This window comes from Falco peregrinus, chromosome 18 (assembly GCF_023634155.1).
Source record: "Falco peregrinus isolate bFalPer1 chromosome 18, bFalPer1.pri, whole genome shotgun sequence".
NCBI classification, from domain to species: Eukaryota; Metazoa; Chordata; class Aves; order Falconiformes; family Falconidae; genus Falco; species Falco peregrinus.
In genome coordinates this window covers 1,319,522-1,337,910 of record NC_073738.1, presented here as the reverse complement: position 1 = coordinate 1,337,910, position 18,389 = coordinate 1,319,522, and the positions used below count along the sequence as shown (strand labels likewise).

General features: G+C 47.8%; 1 protein-coding gene and 1 long non-coding RNA gene across 2 annotated transcripts; both read right to left on the bottom strand.

The window, feature by feature from the left end:
• Positions 1–1,265: 1,265 nt before the first annotated feature.
• Positions 1,266–18,369, bottom strand: LOC129782609 (uncharacterized). Its single transcript, XR_008744666.1, has 2 exons — positions 18,240–18,369; positions 1,266–1,364 (listed from the first exon to the last, which is right to left on the bottom strand). It is a non-coding gene; the product is annotated as an uncharacterized LOC129782609 (long non-coding RNA).
• HOXB4 (homeobox B4) lies at positions 2,922–5,849 on the bottom strand. Its single transcript, XM_005236564.3, has 3 exons — positions 5,671–5,849; positions 5,140–5,566; positions 2,922–4,384 (listed from the first exon to the last, which is right to left on the bottom strand). Exons 1-3 carry the CDS (start codon positions 5,695–5,697, stop codon positions 4,068–4,070), a joined length of 771 nt encoding a protein of 256 aa, XP_005236621.2. The 5' UTR covers positions 5,698–5,849; the 3' UTR covers positions 2,922–4,067.
• Positions 18,370–18,389: the final 20 nt, after the last annotated feature.

The window sequence follows — 18,389 nt, the reverse complement described above, 5'->3', positions numbered from 1 at the left end:
TCCCTTTCTTACAAAGGAACGAAGCAACAAGCAAACACCGAGGGCTTTTGAAGTGAAATCAGAGGGGAAAGCGTCTGCCGGGCCCGGGCTCGCAAACAGAACGGTTAAACCGTGAGAAATCAGAAATAAACTCACTTTTAAGACCCTTTCCACTCCTTCCCTCCCCCCCCCCTCCGCCCCTTCCCCTCCCGGTGCCGGTTCCCCGCTTCCACGGCCCAAAACCGCGGTGCGGACCGGGGCCGACGGGACCCCGCAGACGCAAAGTTTTGCTGAACTGCGGGCTGAGCACAATGTCCAGCCTCGGAGAGGTCAAGGGGTTTGCGAGGTCAGTCCCCGGCGATAATACACAGCTAATCGCCTAGAAAACGTGTCCTCTGCGTGAACCCTATCCCCCGATCGGGGCTTGCCAGCGCTGGGTTTTGTCTCCCCAATTTTCACCCCTTTTCCTCGCCTCGGTGCTCCCCCACCGCTCCCGGGACGGGGCAGCGGCCCCCGGGAGCACCCGCACTCCCAGGACACCGGCAGTCCGGGGGCAAATACACCCCCTTGGACACCCGCAAACCCCGGGACTTCCTTATCCCGGGTGACCCGCACCCCGGGACATCCTCATCCCGGGTCATCCGCACCCCGGCGCTCTGTCCCCTTTTGGGACCCTGCCAAGCCCTCCCCAAACCGGCCCGTGACGGGCGGGGGCATCTTGCTCGCAAAAACAAATTAAAAAACAAAGAAAAAAAGAATATATAAAAAAAAGGGGAAGGAGGAAGGAAGGAGGGTACCCCCGCACCTCCCCGTCGGGGGTCCCCGCGCCGGCCCGCCAGAGGTCCCGTAGCAAAGCTTCGCAGGACCGAGCCCCAGACCCGCACAGCCCCAGATCGAGGGACCCCCCCTCACAAGTAACCCGCTGCAAATTTTCCCTGCCCGCTTCCCTCGCTCACATCGGTCAAAATAAAACGAGAAAACAGAAGGAAAACCCCGCACAAGAATTCACGTGTTGTTTTTCTTTCTGCCCTTTTTTTTTTAGCTCCTTTTTTCTTTTGCTTTCCCCCAGCTTCCTCGTGAAAGGAGGCAATAAACCGATCAGAAATGCATGCCAAGAGAGCAGCTCCGTTACCTGGTTCGCTCCCACATCCTTTTTCCAACGCCCCAGAGACGGCCCTCATGGTTTGGGTGGTTTCTTCCAAAGTGAGAGGTCTGGGGGAGGGGGTAGCTTTGGGGGGGGAATGTGTTTGGTTTTGTTTTTCTCCCCCAAAAATAAAGCTTTCACCTTTACGATCCAGATTTTATTATTAATATTATTATTTCCCCTGAAGATTCTTGTAGGGCTCCGGGTGCTTTTTTCCCAACAGACGGTCTGCGGAGATATGCTGTTGAATAACAATGGGAAAAGGATAAGTATTTAAAGAAAAGAAGTGATTAATGATTTTCTGTATAATTCTCGCATTTTTCTTGGCTTCTGTCTGCTTATAATGGCTGTGAACTTTTAGGTCCTATAGAGATCTTCTTTTCTCCCCCTTCTATTCTATTCATACTTTCCAGCTTTGATTTGCTTCTATAGACCCCACATTCCTGGAAGCATATGCCTTTTTTTTTTTTTTTTAAAGAACTATTTTTTTGCCATTCTTAGAAGCACTATCTTGAAAATAACACCCTCTTTACAACTCCAGCAGATCAAAGAGAGAAACAGTAAAATAAAATGCAACAACAACAACAGAACAACCCAGCCTCAGGCATTACAATAAAATACAGCCCTTGCCACCCTCCCCGGGGGAAAAAAAAAAAAAAAGGAAACTTTGAAGGTTTGCAGTTGCTACCTCTAAAAATGCGCTAGTTATCCAAACATACATCCATAAATCCATTTCGTCTACACCAGAGCTTGTAGCAGATCTGTACCATGTGACTATATTAATATTATTTTAAAGTATTAAAATGTCAATAGAAAGAAAAATCTAACGGCCCTTTGTTTGAGTTGGGGACACTTTATTTGCGGTGACCTACGACAACTGAAGGAATAACACATAAACACACCCTGGCTTTAAATATTTCAAGCCCTGCCGTTGTTTCTGAATAATGTGGGGGAATATTTCGGTCCTGATGGGGGGTCTCGGAGAATTCCGTGAACATTGAAAAAATAAGCAAAAGCCTTTTTTTTTTTTTTTTTTTTTCTTTTTAGAAGCAAGTATAAGAAAGTGATTATTTTCTTCAGCTGCTGGGGAGGCTTCCTCCCCCTGCGGACCCCACTGCTCACAATAGTGTTTTTTTTATTATTATTATAATTTTTATTTGCAACTTAGAACTGGAATGTTATTTCGTCCTGAACAGTATTTTCGATACTTTCTATGAGAAAGAAAATGAAAATTAATACAAGAGCTGCGGCTCACAAAAGAAGCCATTTGTCTTCTTGATTATCTATTTGCTTGTCAGGCTATGAGCTATCGCAGGAGCCAGCTCCTTTGTAATATAAAAATACACAGAAAACCTGCAAACACCGAGAAACATCTGTGCAAAAATTAGACTCATTAATGCATTAACTACCTTGGAGAAGGAGATTTTTTTTTTTTTTTAATCGAGAAGTCTCTCTAGAGAAATAGAACGCTACATCCATTCCTTACAGCAAAGCAAAGCGCTAATGACTACCTCTGTTTTGTCTGAGACCAGTTTGGGAAGAGCATATTAATATATGCTTAGAACAAATAAATCATAATATGTAAGGCTTAGCAGTACTTAAGGCTGATATACCCTAGTCAAACATCTTTTGTTTTCATTAGGGAGTTGAGGCTGTGCCATTGACAACAGAAATCCCTGTAAAAAAGAAACGTGCTGTTTAATTAATTTCTTTAAAATAGATATTATTTCTCACCCGAACAAAAAGACAACCCCTCCCCTCCCCCCCAAAAAAAAACCCAACCAAAAACCACACAGGGTCAGATTCACAATGAAAATTTTTATTTTCAATTGCGTTTTTTTGTTGTTGTTGTTCCTTTTCTCTGCTATTTACAGGTAATCCTGGACATCACGGAGGACAAAGGGAGGGGGCGGCGGCCGGGCGGGGTGTCGGAGCGGGCCTCGCCAAACCCCTGCGCACCCCGACAGGGACGAGCCCTCACCCCGCCGTCCTTAAGTCGTATTTCCAGTACAAATCTGGGCTAGACAGCGGGAGAGGAGCTCCCCCCGTCCCCTGCCCCTCACCCTAGGCCGGGGGGGTGAATCCAGGTGCCACAGTTTCTAACCTAAACCCCTTGCTTTCCCCTCTCCCCTCCCACACCCCCTTTCCCAGACTCACAATTAACCTGCTGGACTCAAAAAAAAAAAAAAAAAAGAAAAAAAAGGCAAGGGGGGGTGTCCTACATCCCTCTCCATCCTCTTGCTTTCTTTGTCCACCACCCACTTGACCTAATTTTCCTTCCCCCCCCCCCCCCAGGGTGGCCCCCACCTCCCACTCCCACGCACGACCAACGCAGTGTCCGAGAGCCCCCCCGCTCCCCACGGTCTGTGTCCGGCGGGGATTTTGGTTGTGTTTCTTGGTGGTTTTTGTTTTGTTTTTTTTCCTCTCCATCACAGGGCTGTGCTAGAACCGCCGCATCTTTGGGATGGGGGGATAGAAACTTTCCATTTGTGGCTGGCAGGCGAGAAAAGAAAAAGAGGAAGAAGAGAAAAAGGGGGTGGTGGGGGTGGTGGGGAGAAAATCCAGTTCGTCTTGAAGAAACTGAGCCTCATTTATTAAAGTGAGCGCTGGTTGTCGAGGTAATAGCAGACATAAGGTCCATCCTTTGTACGGGAGAGTAAACATGACAAATGGGGCAGAGCTTGGCGTGATTAAAGATGAAACAAGGATCCATCTTAGCCAAATCTGAAAACTACTATCTACAGCCTTCTTTTAATGGAAGAGAGGCACAACAGCACAGCTCTGCTTTGTTGCAGCTGAGTCTCCCTCTGTTCCCCCTATAAATAAAGAGCACCCCTCCTTCCCTCGCTTCTCGGAGCATTTAAAAAAAAAATTATCATGTGTTCCCTACACACACACAAACTCACACCCACAAACACGCACACTTCATCCATCCAAGGAATAGTTATAGGCTGGTGGCTGGTCCATGGGATCGGTTTTGAGATCCTCCTTGTGGGATCTGCAGGCTGGCAGAGGAGCTGGAAGAATTAGACCTGATCTTGGTATTTGGTAACTTGTGATCTTTTTTCCATTTCATCCTCCTGTTCTGGAACCAGATTTTGATCTGGCGCTCGGAGAGGCAGAGGGAGTGGGCGATCTCGACCCTGCGCCGCCGGGTGAGATAGCGGTTATAGTGAAATTCCTTCTCCAGCTCCAGGACTTGCTGCCTGGTGTAGGCTGTGCGGGAGCGTTTCGGTTCCCCTCCTGAGTAATTGGGGTTTACTGAACAAACACAAAGGAGGAAAAAGAAGAAAAAAAGGGGGGGGGGGGGGAATGGAGGGGAAAAAAAAAAAAGAGCAGAAGAAGAATTACCGAGCTGTTCCTTTAATGGGTCCTTTCCCCAAAAAAAGCATCACACATTCTTTTGGTGGGGGGATATACTCAAAAAAATACACCGCCAACCTTCTAAAAATATACCCAGAAACTATCTCCAAATCTCCACCTCCATCCTCATTGCTTGACGTGTATTCCTGTCTAAACGTTTTTATAAGGTCCCCTAGACGCGTTTTCCATGCCCTCTGTGTGTGCATATACACATATATATACACACCTCTACTGAGCATCGCTCTATTATCCCCAAATCTTTAAAGTTCCCCCTACACACATGCAAACAGGCAAACACAGACACTCCTTTTTATTAAATATCACGCTAAAAAAAAGGGGGGGGGGGGAATAGTAAAAGTTTACTCAACCCGCCACTTAAATACAAATTACGAAAACATAAAACTTAACTTATGAAGATTCAACAGCCATAAAAAAAGTAGCCTGCAAGAAATTGGAGGAGGATGGTAACAGAGACTTCAAAGGCACATGGCCAAGCAGAGCAATAAAAATTTATGGAGGATGTAATTATACCGCTCTGCAAACAGGCGATCGTAAATCTCCACGAATGGTTATTTTACAACTGGTGCAATAAGATTTCTACAAGACTTTGAGGTGCTACTTACTATAAAGCAAAGCCACTTTAGTTCACTTACCCGTGCTTACATGGACTTTTTTCATCCAGGGGTAAACTACCGGCTCTTTGCAAGAGGAATTGGAAGGGCTTTGGTTCAGAGAGTTTTGGCTGCAGGAGGGTGGTGGGCTGGGGGTGACCGGCTCGCAGGGATGGTTTGGCTCAGAGAGGTGGCTCTGCAGTCCGGCCGGAGGATGGACATGACCCCGGGGGGATAACACCGCTGCTGGGTGGCCGGAGCTCTGGCAGGACGGGTAGAGCTGCTCCTTGCAGGCTGACCGCGGCTGGTACATCGCTTCATGTTGGAAAGTGCCCTCTCGCCTCTGGCTGCCGTAATATCCCGGCGAGTGATTGGGAAGGTAATCGCTGTGGGAATACTCTTCACAGGGTGGGAACTTGGGGTCCACATAGTTGGAGTTGATCAAAAACGAGCTCATGGCCATTAATTTCTTAGAATTGCACACACGGAAAAAAAAATATATATATCTCCTAAAATTTATTCCTGTCCCCCCCCTTTACTCGTTTTCCTGTTTCGTGAAACCCTCCTACTTACTGTCAAGTGAACAAAGTTGGAGTCCATGTGACAGCGCGGGCCAATGGCGCGTGCCCCGCGGTCCCCGGATAAGGAACCGAGCCCAGCGCGAGCGCTCCGGGCCCCGCGTCCCCGGGGAGGCGGCCGGGGGCGCCCGCTCCCCCCGGCCCCCGGCCCCCGGCCCGGGCTGCGCAGCGCCCGCGGGCGGGAACCGGCCCCCCCCGGCTCACACCCCTCGGGGGTGTGTCCTGCCTCGGGGCGGGGGGCAACGGCGCAGAGGAGGTGGGAAAAATAAAAATGCACCCCCTACCCCACCCCCCGAAAAAATTAAAATAGAGGGTAAAAATGCTTTTTCGGGGGGTGCGCGGCTGCGGCTGGGAGCGGCTGCCCCGGCGCATGATCCATGGCGGTCCCTTCGGGTGGTGGTCGCATCTCATTCCCTGCTAAGGTGATGCGGGAAGGGACATTGCGCCCCGAGCCTGGCAGAGATGAATAAGGCTTGTTTGGGATCGATAAGAAATTCATCAGCTAATTCGGGGTACCCGGTCTCCTAAATCACATTTAGCCGGGCTCTGAGATTGACTGTTTTCCCACGCACCGATGGAAAAAGGAGCCCGTCCTCCAAGCAAGAAATCAAGGACTTGATGAACAATTACAAAAGCGAATTAGCCCAAGTCCTAACGCAGCTTCGCCTCGCCCTTCTCGTAATAAAGACGCTTTAAAAGCCAGCGCGATGCAGCTGCCTCGCAAAAGCCGCCCCCAGCCCCTCAAATTCGTCCTTAGACCCGAAACGCGCAATAAGCTCCCCACCGGCGGCAGGACAGAAAGCAAGGGTGGTTTTTTCGGTGTCAGTGCTGAGATTACACAAACTAACGCAACAGTGGGATCCTGGCTCTCAAATCGCAGTAATAACGCCCCTGTCCCCCACTCCCCTCCTTTGCAGCTCAGATTTTATCTCCAAGTGATGATAAAGTTTATCGCAGGAGCGCTGGAGTTGAGCTAAGGTCAAATCCAAAGTATTTCTTTTCAGCTATAAACCGGGTTTCTGGTTAAGCCCTTGTTTTCACCCTTTTATTTCGGGTTCTGGAGATGTGGGTGGCTGCTTTTTTTTTTTTTTTTTTTTTGGGGGGTGGGGGTGGGGTGGGGAAGGGGGGTAATGCCTTCTGGGTTTGTGACCTGTAGTGTTTGTGTCAACTACATATTCCCCTAGATACGAATTTGTGACCCAACTTCCTTTACACAAATTCGGATCTACAGGGTACATATAGAAGACAGATGCATCCTCCTCGGTCAGAGATCTTCGCCTACCGCCATAATTATCTTCTGGGGCAGGGGGGTAAAGTTTTGTGACTCGAGAGATTAAGAATTAATCCATAGGTAAAGACGGTTAAAATATCCACTCTTCAGAGGAAAGACGATTAATGAAAACACCAACTCAGTTTCCGAATAGAATAGCTGGTACTAGGATAGAAACACTTGCACTTTTCTACCCTCTCCTCCATACCCTATACATTAGTTTTCAGCTGTGCTAAAAATAATCAGCCCTTAGAGTGAATATATAAGTATAGGCGCACAACGAGTCTCGAATCCAAATAATCGTCAGCTAAGAGCAAAATGCCATAGCTCCGTCCCCCTCCAGCCTGAAACCCCCGAAATTATTTTCTGATACGCAGCGCAAAGATTTCATCCATTTTTCGTTCTTGGAGGTCAACCAAGGTTTGGGTTTATACGTGCGTGTGCGGATAAATTATAAAATAAAAAAAGAAAGAAAGAAAGAAAGAAAGAAAGAAACAGATGAAAAGAAATACAGAATGTAAAGGCAGATGGGACGACAGGTTTTTTTTTTAATGACAGGCAATTCTTTTTACAACCCGAGAAAAAGATCAAAGGCGTTTCATTTCCGAAAAAGGGATATAAAGCAATAAAATATTCATACTGTCTAGGTAATGAACCTTCATTCGGAACTAATGAGGGTAGCATCATGTTGAGATTTCGTTTAAAATTACAGTTGCCCAAGAGATTAAAAGTATAGCAGCATCCTCCCCCACTCCTTTTTTCTTCCGCCCCCCCCCCCCTTTTTTTTGTATTTCAAAAGGCAGAACATTTTTTTGGTCAAGTATCTCCCGAATTAATTGCATTTAAATGCCACGGTGGAGAGGCTATCAAAGAAAACTGCATTTTCCCTACATGAAAATTCCTGACAAATATTTTAAATATATTGCACAAACTCCTGCAATTTTCCTAACACAAACCAGTCGTGGCCAAGACTGAACGTCCCAGTTTTCCCGGACACACGATGGCCCGAGAGTTTTCAGGTATTTTAAGGTGAATAGTCGGGTTTCCTGAGAAAACGTGTAACTCCCAGAAACAGAAAAACAGAAACGAAGACATATTTTCAGAATAAGCCCAAATGCACCTAGGACAGCCCCCGGACCATTGCACACGCCTGAGCAAACCCCAGTTTTCCAGCAAAAGCCGCAAAGCAAAGCTAAGGCGCCTCCTGCATCTCCCACCTCCAGGAACCGGCACCTCCGCTTTGCTGGGGAGCAGGCGGCAACGCTAAAATTTACCTTCCCCTCTAAAACCTGCCATAAAAGTAAGAAGCCAAATCAAATCTGCTTGTACAACGTGTAGATGGATGCCATAAAATAATTCTACAGAACCAATCCCATTAGAGCTCCTTTTTTTTTTTTTCCCTCCTCTCTTAAATTTTATTCCTCCTTTCCAATCCTCTCTCTGATTTATTTTATTGTATTTCTCCGCAGCCGGTATCGTAGTGATCTCCTAACAGAGGAGAGGACCCTGAACAGAAATAACTAGGCCTATTCTGTATTTTTAACCCCCCTCCACATCCCTTAAAAAAAAAAATCAAGAAACCCCGGGTTTAATTTCCCTTCCCAGTGACACAGGGGGTTTTGGGGCCAGCAAACCAGCACCCCTAGCGTTTACCAGCAATGTTCCCCCCCACCACACCTCCAGGAGATCCCCCCTTCGCCGCCTCTGGTCCCAAATTGAAGGCAGCCCCTTGCTGCCCCCCCCCTCCCCGCACACCTTTCGCTGGGAAACCGCCCCACGCCGCGGAAGTTTCCCCCAGCAAATTCCACTCGAGCTCTTTTCCATTTCAAAGCCACCTCAGTCGGGGAGGGCAGGGGATCTCCCCAGACCCCCGGCTTGTCCCCCCCCCCCCTCCATGGGGCAGCCGGGGGAGCCCCCAACCCTCTCCAAAAACCTCTCAAAGGCACCTGCCAGCGCAGGGGGGCTCTGAACCGGCTCCTGCTGCTGAGCTCCTCTCTGGTCACCCCAAAAAGGGGGGGGCACTAGGCGGGGTGTCCTCCCCAGCCCAGGTGTAACGCCGGCAGCGGTACCTACCTTGGCAAAACGTGGGTCCTTTCCTGGAGTAATCCCCGAGGGGTTTAGGATGCTCCCTCAAAACTTGGTAAGGTTTTGCAGGCGGAATCCTATAGAAACCCCCTTATCACCCCCTACCCCCCCCGCCACCCCCTCCCCCAACCCAGCCTGGCTGTTCTCCTCTCTCTCTCCCCGTGTTGCTTTTTCATTGAGATTATTTCTCGATAAGAACACTAATTTCTCTCTCTCCTTCTTCTTCTTCCTTTTTTTTTTTTTTTTTTTTGGTGGGGTTTGGTGGTGCCCCCTCCCCCCACTCCCCCAGTATAAACCACTATTGTCCTTAAAGGCGAGCGGAACTGCTCCTGGCAGCGCCAGGAGGCCCTCTGAGCATTTTGGGGTGGGAAACCCGCAAGTTTTGGTATTAATCTCATAGTTTGTCAGTCTTTGTTAAACAGCGAGGCGTGTCCGCAGCGCGGCGGCCGCCGAGAGCCGCGCTGACCCGCGGTTCACCCCGCGCCGCGCTCCCTCCGCGCCGCTCCGCGCTTCATTTTCAAGGCGTTTTGTTTTGTTTGATTTTTTTGTTATTATTTATTTTTTGACCCCCGGTTATATTCCCCCGGAGATCACATTCTCCAATCTGACAGCAATGAGGATGGGGATGTCTTAATTTAATTTCCTCCCCCCCTCCTTTCGGAAGCGCAAACCTTTTGGGGGTGTGTATTAAACTGGGACACCAACACCCCCCAAATCACCCCTGGAAAACGGGGAGCGCTAGAGGTCTGAGGTGCTTCTTTAGGGCAGAACTTTTGGTAAGGAGGAGCCGGCGCCGTGAGCTGTGTAAATGCGCGAAGGGTGGCGGCGGGGTTAGGTGGAAATCAGCCCACACCTGTTTTGCAACAGGGAAACGAAGATTTAAACCTTGCGTGGTTTCCCAGCCAGCCTTGTGTATCCTTTTCATTTCTAATGAAAAAAATAAATCATATTTTCACCTCAAGCTGGTGAAGCAGCAAGCGAGGGGGCGCCGGCGCGGGGGGCGGGGAGCGGAGCATCCCTGCCGGGGGCTGCGGAGATCCAGCCGTTATCTCCGCGTTTACACCGCCAGCTCCAACACCGCGTTTCTCCCCGCGATAAGAGGTCATTTAGAAAGTAGATCGGGATTTAAAAGCTCATTTCATTGTCCGGTAGGGGAAAAAAACACCCCAGAATAGAAGGAACCCCCCCATGAATCGTGTTTGCAGCGCCTGGCCGGGACTCAGGAGACCCTCACCCCGGGGCCAAGCCGAGTCCGTCCCGAGCAAGGGAGATAAATTAGAAATACCCTTGAAAATGATACCTTTAATTTCCTCCTTCTCTCCCCCCTCCCTCCCTCCCTCCTTCCTTACATCTCTCCAAATGAACTCACTTCAAATGCACGCGCAGCCTCGCGTCCCTAAATTGAAAGTTAAACGTTATGATGTAGGAGTGAATATTATAAGGAAAGTTGGGAGGTGGTTTCTTTTTTTTATTGCCGTGAAATTATACCTGCTTGTTTTAATATCCCGAAAACAAATGGCCTTTATTATCCATTACCTGTTCTATAAACCTGGAGTAGAAATGACTGTTCTAGAGAGATAAGTACAGTAATTACAAGGGCGAAGAGAGGATCACCCAAGTTACAACTAAACGGTAGCCCTTATATAGTGATTTTTATAAATACCAAGCAAATTCATGGCAATTAATTAAACCCGAGCCTTATCACACGAAACAAAACGCTTTACGTTCTCTTGAATTTCACCTACTCCATGAATATATCCGCATCGGGAAAGCAAATGGATTTTCCAGAATGCCTTTCCCAGGGCTCTAATATTCTCTCTTTCTCTTCCAAGAAAAATGACCCTTGTTATAAGTATTTAGTCACTGAAAATATTTGAAAGCCGAAGGGGAGGCGGGGGGAGCAAATTTGCAGGGCTTTCCCCCCCCCCTTTTTTTTTTTTTTTCAGAAGAGTTTGCCTTGCTACGGACTGTTTGCTTAAGGAGCGATTGAAAAGATCTTCCCCAGTCCCAGTGCAAATAATATTTAGAGTTTGGAGGGTTCAAAGTCTGGCAGTGTAGAAATAACTTTGAAATGCCAAGGGAAATATTTATTATATCAGTTCATTAAACTGTTGCAATGCCCAGAGTGGAGTCACATTTCAAGGAAGAAATATAAAACATTTCATTCAAATTCCGACGGAAAGCGTGCTGCAAAACAAAATTAGCTACTTTAACCGGACCCAGCGACGAAACGGGCACTTAAAAGCGCCTTTAAATACATACACTGAAATTTTTAAAGCCATCAGCCCATTGATTTTGCCTATATATCATTATTCGAGATTTCCTACGATTAAGGTAGAAACGCCCGCAGTAAATCAGGGACGTTATTTCGTGTGATTCTTCCAGGGGTTTTGGGTAAGGATTTGCACTCATGCCGATTAAAAAATATTTGGCGCTGGGGCTGCGGCGCCCGGGGGGGGGAGGGCGGGGGGGAGACAGGCACCTCTCCAAGGATTTGGGAAGTGTTTCCAAGTAAAGATGTTAGAACGCATTCTCACCAACCATGTCAGAATTTTTTTTTTTCTCGGTATAATTTAAACCCTATCCAAAACAAAATTGACGCTGGAATGAAAATTATTTTTTAACTGCTAGCGTTAATATCCTAGAGGGACCTCCACGTAATTGGATTTAATAAATGCATTTCCCTTATATTCTGTTAATTCGACTCCAAATAGCGTTTCAGGGGTTATCTTAGAAAAATACTAAGAAGTCGCTTGGCGTTTCCTCACGGGAGACCCAAATCAATCTACCTTATTTTCTACCGACATCCCACCCCAAATCCTGCAGCCCGCCCCCGCCCCCCCGTTCGCGGCTGAAGGTCGCTCCCACCTCGCTATCATCTTCTCCCATCTCTGCCCACAACCAGAGACTCTTCCTCCCACCTCGCCCCCCTCCCCGCTTTCTTTCTCTCTCTCCCTTTTTTTTTTCACACTGACATCAGTCTATCAGGGTTATACACAAGACTGAGTCACGCACAGCGTAAACTTTTTGACCCTCAACTTTTTGACCCCTCGAGCTATAATGCTGTACTAACAAGCCCCCCAAGACCAGAGTTACAGTCTACGTCTCTAGAAACTAATGCGGAGCTGATTTTCCCTATTTTATTTATTTTACTTTAAAAAGAAAAGGGGAGGAAAAAAACCCCTGGACATTTCTTAGTGATTTTTTTCCCCAGGGGAGAACAAAAATATCAGAGCTTTGCAAACACGAGATGTTTATCTCCAGATCACCCATTGCTGTCTTAGCAGATTTTTTTATTCCCTCCCTGTTGCTCCCCCTGCCCCTTTTATATTTAAAAGAACAGGAGGAAAAAATAATCCCTTACACCACAGCTGCGTTGGGTTATTTATCTTTTGTTTGAGCTTTTAACCTAGGTGAGTTGTTGTCTGCGGTAATTAGCCTGCTCTGATTTTTATTTTGTTTTCGGGGGGTGCTGGGGAAGGTGTGCCATGGGGGGGCCTGGGCGCACCGGGGACTCGGCGGGGCGCACCCGCGACCGCCCGGGGGGAGCCGGAGCCTTGGGGGAGGCTGCGGGCGGCCGGTGCCGCTCCAGCCCGGCCCGGCTCGGCTCGGCCCGGCCCTGCTGGCAGTGAACTTGGTCTGAGGCGGGCTCTGCTGGCTGCTCGGGGACGTTACAGGCGAGGCGGCCGCGCCGGTGCCCTGCCCGGGGTCGCCTGTTCCCCCCGCTCCATCCCAAAGTTTTTTTTATCTCCCCCCGCCTTTGCACAGTCCCCCCGCACGACCAGAGCCCCACTCCGCCACCAAACAAACGCCTTTACACCAAATCCCAGCGCTGTAATTTGTTTTGACTTGAAGGAGGGATATATACACGCGTAGATATACATACACATACATACACATGTTAAAAAGAGATAAATCAAAGGGGGGGGGGAAACCTCGTACTAGTCTTATTCTTTCAACGCTCGCTGTCAAAATAGTTTCTTTTCAAAGCTATTTAGGGTAACAGAACACGGAAAAACTGTGCCGGGTGGACACCTCTCGAGTTAAGTTATCAACCTCCTTCCAAATATCATTTATTTAACATCAGCAGAGGAAAGAATGGGGAAAAATCAGCTCAGACACCCAACAGCCAGGCTCTGGAAGAAAAATTCATTCTTAAATCCATTCTAGGACTGGAAAGAGACCCCGGAGGAGGAGCCAAACTCATCAAAGTCCTTTTCGGGTTCCCTAATTGAGGAGGGACCTTTATCCAGAAGATTTTAAATAATCTCGTCAGCTCGTTCCCTTCAGGTCGGACGTGTAATTAAAAAAAAAAAAAAAAAAAAAAAAAAAGGGGGGGGGGTTGGGGCTGGGGGAAGGGGACAGCCAATTCTCAGCCTGAAATTCAGCTGTGGGGGAGGGAAAAGGGTTTGGGAAGAGGAGCTGGAGAGAAGGGGCTGGTTTCCTTGGAAAGCTTTCCCTGCTTGGGGAGGTCGGAGTGGGGGGGTGGGCTGGAGTAATTTACAGGACTGTTGCAAAGAAATAGGTGAATAATCGGAGTCTTCCTCTAAATAGAATGAAATGCAAGAATTACAGCCCGAGCAGTGCAATTTCTAGTCCCTGCCGCCAGCCCATCCCCGCCAAGGCAGATAAGGACCCACACCCTCCCAACCTTCAGTGTTGTGTCCAGAAGAAAAAAAAAAAAAGAGAGAGAAAAAAAAGGAGATCCCTTTGGCTTCTGAAAAGCATAATTACCACATTGTTGGTATGTCTGTACTGGAGCAATATGAACCACATCCAGTCCTTCTCCAACCCTCCCCCCTCTCTTACTGCCAGTCACCAACACACCCAGGCAGTGGGACTTGGTAAATTAAAAAAAAAAACAAAAAACCCAAGAAAATAAAAAAAGAAAGGAGGAAAAAAAACCCCACCCTGGAGCTTATGTTTTCCTTAAAAAGGTGACCCGGCAGCCCCCGGGGTCCGTGTTGTGTTGGGATACGATGCTCACCCTCTCCTCCGAGAGAGGAGCCGGGCTGTACAAGTCTGCTGACCTCGGAATGATCCCTCTTGCCTATGAATTATTGATGAGATATGAGCTCTGATTTCTCTTTTCAGTATGCAAACCCCATTATACTGTTAAAATGGCGATTTAATCGTTTAGAATAGCTTCGCTTTTTTCCAACTCATTTGTGCCCCTTTCCTTTTCATTTAATTCTCTTAATTAAATCCTTTAACAGATTTTAATCACTTTTTGTTGAATAAAATAAGACATCATACGCATCTGTAACTAGGTTACCTTGGCGAAGTTTGTTTTTGGTGGGGTTCTTTGGTTTTGGTTTTGTTTTTAGTTTGCCCTGCTTGCTTCCTTGGTTGAGTTTTTAAAACCTGGGTGGAAGGAAATTTTATTTTGTGTTGCGCCGTACCCGGTGAGGAAAGAAGGTCTAAAATGCATAAACGCTTAAAAAAAATTAAAATAAATAAATAAACCCATGACATCCAAAATGGCCTGACAACAGCATCACAACATCGAGCTGCCTTTTGCATTGAAGCGCTTCCCAAACCTCTCTGTGCCCCTCACAAATGTGGTGTCGTCCCCCCTGCTTGCACCCCCCCACTTCTTGCCTAAACGAACCTGGAAACCGAATGGAGTATTTTACGGGTGAAATTTCTACTTTTTTCCGCCCTCCAGCAGCAGCGTGGCCATGGGGGTCCTGCGCCCACCCTGGCACAGGGCCCTGGGGAGATGCCCCAAAAGGCAGCTTGAAGGCAGCTGTAATTAATACAGATGCTCAGCTCGGCTTTTCCAGGCTGTCGAGCCTGGGCTGGCTCTTGGGTGAGAAATAACTGCTTTGGGGTTTTGGTGGGGGGGTTCCCTTCAAAGTACCATGAGGTTTATACACTGTTTACTAAACGAATAGGAAACCCTTCAGGGATGGGGAGAGGCTAAAGAGAAAGGACTGGGGGCAAAAAAAGGCACAAGTAGACATGGTGGCACCCAGTTTTAGTAAGCGAGAGGTGCTGTGAGCCAGGTGAGCTCACGGGGCGCTCCCCTGGGCTGTGGTAGACTTTGCACATTTGGGGCAAACAGCTCCCACCCACGAGGCCATGACCGGACCTCTGTTTGGGGTGTCCTTAAATCATAGGGTTTCCGCATTCGTACCCAGAGTCATGGCATAAAGGTCCTGCACAACTACAGGTTTAAGCAAGATTTTCCTTCTAATCATGTCCCTAGATTCTCCGTATTCTTAGACCCGATATTAAAGCGTTTCATATTTATTCTGTCTTCCACAGCTACAGAAGAACTAATTGTCCCGTGTCTGATATGCCATTAAAGTGAGAGAAACGATGAAAAATGCAAAGGAAAAATCCCCGCCTACCTGCACGGTCAGAGCCCCGTTTTCCTGTTTACTCTCCTTATGCTTCCTTTTCACCAGCAACAGGGAGATTTTTTTTCCTTTTCTTTAAAGGATGGTGGGGGGGAGCCTGTGTTAAGCCTGTGACCCCTTCCAGGCTATAAAATGGTAGACAATGATACCTCCTCATGCCTTACAGGAAGCTGGAGGTTAACACTCCCCATGTACAGGGGGAAAAAAAAATAATCCCCAGATAAACCCTTCCAAATCCAACTTGTTTAAAAATAAAAAAATATCCAGACCAAAAAACCGTGCTACAGGCTGCAGGTAGAAAGCAGATCTCGTGGACAGAGAGGACAGGTTTTCATGTGAGTAATGGAAAGGAGAGGGATGGATGATGTTATTATGCCAGCAACAGAATCCAGCCCCTGGTCCTTTGCTGCAGCACAGGCCCGGTGCCATCTCTGTGCCAAGGATGCTCAAATCAAGGGAGCGGCACAGGGTTGTTACCTGTTGTCACCCATGCAGGCATCTCCTGCTTTCTGCAAAGTCCTGGAGCTAAACTGCATGGCAAATTCCCCTTGGTCTGGCTTTCTGGGTCTGCTCCCCCCCTCCCCCTCCCCGAAATAGCACGTTGGGTACACCAAGCGATTAGAAATTATGGTACTCAAGAAAAAAATTCCTGTGTCTCCTGTGCTCGGAGTGGATTTGGAAGGAAAGTTTGCCTGGGATTATATAAAAAATTAATACCTCTGAGTGGGGAGGTGGGGATGGGACAGTGATGCAGATGATGGATAGGGAAGAGGTGGGTGAATGGGTAGGTCTTTGGATACACGGCGGGATGGACATATTTTGGAAACACGGTGTCTGTGGGTAGATGCGTGCATTGAACGTACGGTTACATTTTCAAACATACATTAAGGCGCAGGGGTGTCACTTTTCTTGCCTAAATCGCTCGCTATCGTTTGAATGAGGAGAAATTATTTCCAGTCACCAGTACAGATCAGAAGGGCAAAGAATTAGCAGGCCATCACTTGGACTGACCCCAGCACGATCGCACACCTCTCCCCACATCCCCTCTTTTCCAAGCGTTTCTAACCCCCTGTAGACAAACCGCCTGCAGCCTGTCGTGTTTCTGCGGCTAAATTCACCTTTACAGACCATACACCACTGAAGCCTTTCAAGATCACATAAAATATCTTTATTATCAACTGCAAAGCAGGCGTGCAGCTTGCACAGAGCTTAGGGAGAGGCTGGTCAGCACAAACCCAGCCTGCTGGATGGGAAAGGCTCCCTGTGCCTTGAATTCCCAGCTTTAGCGTTTGTGTTTACAGGTTTGCAGAGCAGAGGTTTTCCAGGATTGCACTGGCCACCCTCTGACTGCTCGGCGAGAAGCCAGAAGTTCAGATGATAGCAAAGATATTAGGAGATACATGGAGCAGGACAGGAAAAACAGCCCAAGGAAGAAAAGCAATCTCCAAAGTGTGCTAAAGGGGGACATTCTGCTTTGTGTAAAGGAGACGGACATGTGTCCACCAAATGTTGTCTTACCGTAAAAAAAAAAAAGGGGGGGGGGGGGGATAGAAGAAGCTTGTGACTGCTCCAAATTCTAGAAAACCCCCATTCCGCCCCCTCTCCCCCCCCTCCCCAGTACCTCCGCTTTGAACTTTTAAAATTATTATTATTATTATTATTATTGAAGGAGCGAGGAGGAGGCAGGGAATGGATGTGAGTTGGTTCAGGTGTAGACAAAGTGTCCCCCCCACCTCTCCTGCAGATGTGGCGAGTTGACTTTCAAAAAAGAAGCAGCCTCTCCAACGCTGGAGTTTGGGTTTTTCCCCCCCTCTATGTTGTTATATCTGCATTATTTCGCCCTATTTTGCTCTATCTGCGCGGCCGCGGAGCCAGAGCCTCCGGACGGGGACACCTGCCCGCCCCACCCCGAGCGGGGGGCTGCAGCCCCAGCCATGGCAGGCTCACTCTCCTGCCCTTCCCCGCTAACTTGTTTATTTTCCCAAAGAAAAAGGCTGCTGCCTGCCTTTTCCAGAAAGATGTCACCCTTGGAGGAGCGAGGAAATCTGTGAGATACCGGTGGGTTCAATCAGATTGGAGGGTCCGTATGCAAACTGCAGCCTCTCTGATTATTTTTCTGTAGCACTTCAAGACAGGCTGGAGACATAACAGCGGTCATTCAGTGTCTCCATATGGTAGAAAAGAACTACGGAAATATGAAGACACTCGTTTCTATTATTGGGGGAAAAAACGAAACCCAAGAGAAAAAAAAAAAAGAAGGAAAAAAATGGAAGGGAAAAAAAAAAAAAGCCCTGGGGAAAAAAAACCGGTGTCCTACACAGGCCGAACGGGGAAAGGAAAAAAAACCACACGTACTTCTTTGGCAAGCAGGCGAAAATTATTAAAATGAAAAGGTGTTAACAACCTGAAGAGCACAGACAGAATATAGCTAATTGAAATGCAAAGGCACAGGCCAGATCTGTGGCTGTTTGCTAGCAGTACAAACAAACCACACCGAAGCACCTCCAGTAAACCAGCGAGAGCCTTTTAGACGGCGAAGGACAAACCCAAACTTTGCCTGAACTACACATGTCCCCCGGCAAAGACAGGATGGAGTTTGCTTTGCGATGCAAATCTTTACAGATTTTCTATTTCTCCCGCTTGCACAAAGTTTACTTGCGGGCCTCGAAGCTGTGATGGGAATGTAATGCAATTCCAGCTCTCGGGAGGATAAGGATTAGGACCTTCTAAAAGTGAGAAATACAGCTCTGAAAGAGAGACAGACCCTCTTTCCTCCCCGCTCAGCCTTCAGCCATATCAACCCTTTAAAATAGTTTAAGCAGATAATATTTCAGAAGAACTTACTTTCAGCACTCCAGTCTACTGGCTCTCTGGGCTGAGAACTGGACCCGCAAAACATGTTCCCTGCAATTGCAACGTTTATCTCATCTGGAAAAGTGCTCACCCATTGCTGCCCCTTACAAGCCAAACCAAGCAGTTAAAGTGTCACTTAAC